Raw genomic sequence first — 2,787 nt, 5'->3', positions numbered from 1 at the left:
AGAACTAAAATCGTTCCTAGTTCCTGCGGTGCGAACACGCCAAAATCCAGGTACTTCCGCCTTTTTGTGTTGTAATAGGCCTAGCCCAACAAATGACTTGAGCAAAAATGTCCCCCCCTAGGCCAGTAGAAATAAGATGTCCCCCATCTAGGCCAGTAGAAATAAGGCTTTTTGTGGTACATGTCTGAACAGAAACCATGTAAACTGCAAGTAAAGACAACAAAAAACCCAAATATTTTAACAACATTTATTAAAAATCACATGACATTTCCAGTTATTTTTGGCCATAGCCATATTCTTTAACATTGATGGGGCCGACAGATGCTCTTTCCCAGCGTAGATCTGAGGAACAAATGATTAGTGAGAACTAAAGCCATGTATGACAATAACAACTTATCAGAGTTAGTCCAAACCTGTAAGCAGTTGATCACTTCCACTTCTGATGCTACACGTTGTGTCACAGCAGCCACACACCTGGTCAGAATCATCTGCAGACACCCACCTGACAAAACAAACCCTCAAATAAGTTAACGCAACCAATTCACCTGTACACTTATTTAGCGGGCAACATACCCATTAGCAGAGAATGAACAAGCTTTCTGTTCAGAACTTGGAGAGGTTGCTGCAGCCACCTTCAAAATGCATGTGATGTAGACCTGCAGAGACAATGGTTTGTACACCATGGCAGCATATCATACAAAGAGTTGCACAACTACAGGACATGCATACCAGCCCACTGTCTGCTTGCTGGAACCTGAACGCCTCTAGCTGAAACCCTAGCTTATCACCTTGAGTCCGGGGCATAAAGTGAGACGTGGAGCCTGTGAGCTTGGCATCAACCAGGCACCTGTGAACAGAACCCAGTTAGAAATCACACAACCCTTATGGAAGCTGGGATACATGAGGTAGCACCTCTTACCCATTATTCTTAATAAAGGAGTATCTGGGGACAGAAGCAACATCAGGGACTGCAGTAGCCACGCAGCTGTCCACAAACACACGGATGGGAACATGGCTGTACAAACGCACTGACGCTTCAAGATTTATCATGTCACCCAGGAAGTACTGGTTAGAAGGTCTCTCAAATCTCCAGTCATCTGAAAAAAAAAAAGTAAAATAATTATCTTAACAGATGATTCACAAGCATTCTACAAATCTGTATGGGCTACACCAACCAGTCATGAGCTTGAGGGAGAAGACAAAGACGTCCTCTGCAACCTCAGTTGAGGCATATGGGATCCAAGTGGGCATTAAGGCATCGCTGCTCACATTATGTGTTCTGTAGGAGTTAAACAAGCGGTCATCTCTTGCCCATAAACGGCAGGATTAGAACATTGGGTGAGCCTGAATTAATTGAATCCTCACCTTGGATAATGACACTCGATACCAACCACCGCACCACTGCTCCTGACAATAGGAACACCATATGAAGCCTCTTGTGGGGTGTACATAATGTTGAACCTATAGACAAGCTCATCCTCAGTCACCTAAACAGAAAGGTTAATAGAAGAACAGTCACATGGACAATTCAGAATACCTATGATTGTCACAACAGAACCTTACCATTGATGTACCGCTACATCCATGCAGTTCAGACTCAAAGATCAGCACTTGAGCAGAAGAATCCTCTCCAGTTGCAGTACAGCCTCCCAGTGTAAAACCAGAGGACAACAGTGGGTGCCCAGTCCCAAAGAAGTCCTTCATCACTTCCACATATACTGAATTCTCTCCACACTGAGCAGCTACACTGTTGGCAGGGACAGGATAAGGCAACTCAAAAGGAACGTCTGGCTGCTGCGGTTCCTCTGGTAGACTTGGAAAACTCCACGTCAGTGTCGCCACTGGACCCTGCAACAGCTCTTTTAATTGAACACCCATAAGATCTTGAGAAGACTTTCCAAAGTCAGTCCTGACTGGTGTCTGGACAGGAAACTGAGCGGGAAAACTTTGTGGTGCAAATGCAGTGTTACTGGGAACCAAAGACATCCTGGAATCAGCCTGTTGAGAAGCTTGAGCTAATGTTCTAGGCCTAAACTCGCTTGGACTCCGATTATGTGCTGCTCTTGCCCTCCATTGTGCTTCAGACAATCCAAGTGCAAGAATAAACACCAATCCGAATCCAACCTGCCAAAACCCCATTATTGCCAAGCTTGTTTCAATGACACATTAGGGTGCTACCATCCCAATTTATGCAGATGTAAATCAGAAAGGCTCCACCTCTCTCGTGACAAGCATCATTTTTCTCTAGACCTGCCAATTTACTCAATCAATATGTCACAGGTGAAAGTCATTGATTCTTTACTACGCAGAATAAAATGAATTTACATATAAGGGCATGTTATTAGTAGCTAAACCAAATGATTGCTTATTTTAGATAACAAAATGTCTTTAGATCAAAAAAGTCTTTTTGTTTCTTCCTTTTTTATTAATTCAGAAACATGGCCACAGACAGAATTGCACACTAGAGTATCCAGAATAATAAAGTTTAGTATGTTTCAGGTTTAGATTATAACAAACGTTCTTCCCTCACATCAACAGCAATCTTCACGGGGGTCTGAAATGGAGAAATTTAGTTCAGAATCAAAGGAATGCAGGATCATAACATTATTTGATTATAGATTCACTGATATTTTTTCTCCCCATTGCAACTGTTATGTTTAGGTTGATCAGAGTGTTTGTGGCATACTATACGCTGCTCAGCACTGAAAGACTATAATCTGAACAGTCTACTAAAACAATTTAATTTAAAATACAAAAGTTAAGCTCATTAGACATTAAGAACTTAAA

The 2,787-nt window shown here is 42.2% G+C and overlaps 1 protein-coding gene across 1 annotated transcript; it reads right to left on the bottom strand.

Moving 5' to 3' along the window:
- Positions 1-233: 233 nt before the first annotated feature.
- On the bottom strand, positions 234-2,154 carry LOC130095082 (zona pellucida sperm-binding protein 3-like). The gene is made up of 8 exons (XM_056261745.1): positions 1,564-2,154; positions 1,366-1,487; positions 1,176-1,279; positions 920-1,097; positions 730-847; positions 574-656; positions 414-502; positions 234-342 (listed from the first exon to the last, which is right to left on the bottom strand). Exons 1-8 carry the CDS (start codon positions 2,137-2,139, stop codon positions 275-277), a joined length of 1,338 nt encoding a protein of 445 aa, XP_056117720.1. The 5' UTR covers positions 2,140-2,154; the 3' UTR covers positions 234-274.
- Between the last annotated feature and the right edge of the window lie 633 nt (positions 2,155-2,787).

Source organism: Rhinichthys klamathensis, unplaced genomic scaffold (genome assembly GCF_029890125.1).
Source record: "Rhinichthys klamathensis goyatoka isolate OS25496 unplaced genomic scaffold, OSU_Roscu_1.1 h1tg000185l_1, whole genome shotgun sequence".
Lineage (NCBI taxonomy): Eukaryota > Metazoa > Chordata > Actinopteri > Cypriniformes > Leuciscidae > Rhinichthys > Rhinichthys klamathensis.
Note: the sequence above shows the minus strand (reverse complement) of the source record. Positions and strands in the feature narration are given on the sequence as shown.

Coding starts and splice junctions, on each gene's coding strand:
- LOC130095082 (XM_056261745.1), bottom strand. CDS start 2,139: ATGGGGTTTTGGCAGGTTGGATTCGGATTGGTGTTTATTCTTGCACTT. Junction 657..729: donor AGCAAGCAGACAGTGGGCTG/GTATGCATGTCC, acceptor TTGTCTCTGCAG/GTCTACATCACATGCATTTT. Junction 343..413: donor AAGTGATCAACTGCTTACAG/GTTTGGACTAAC, acceptor TTTGTTCCTCAG/ATCTACGCTGGGAAAGAGCA.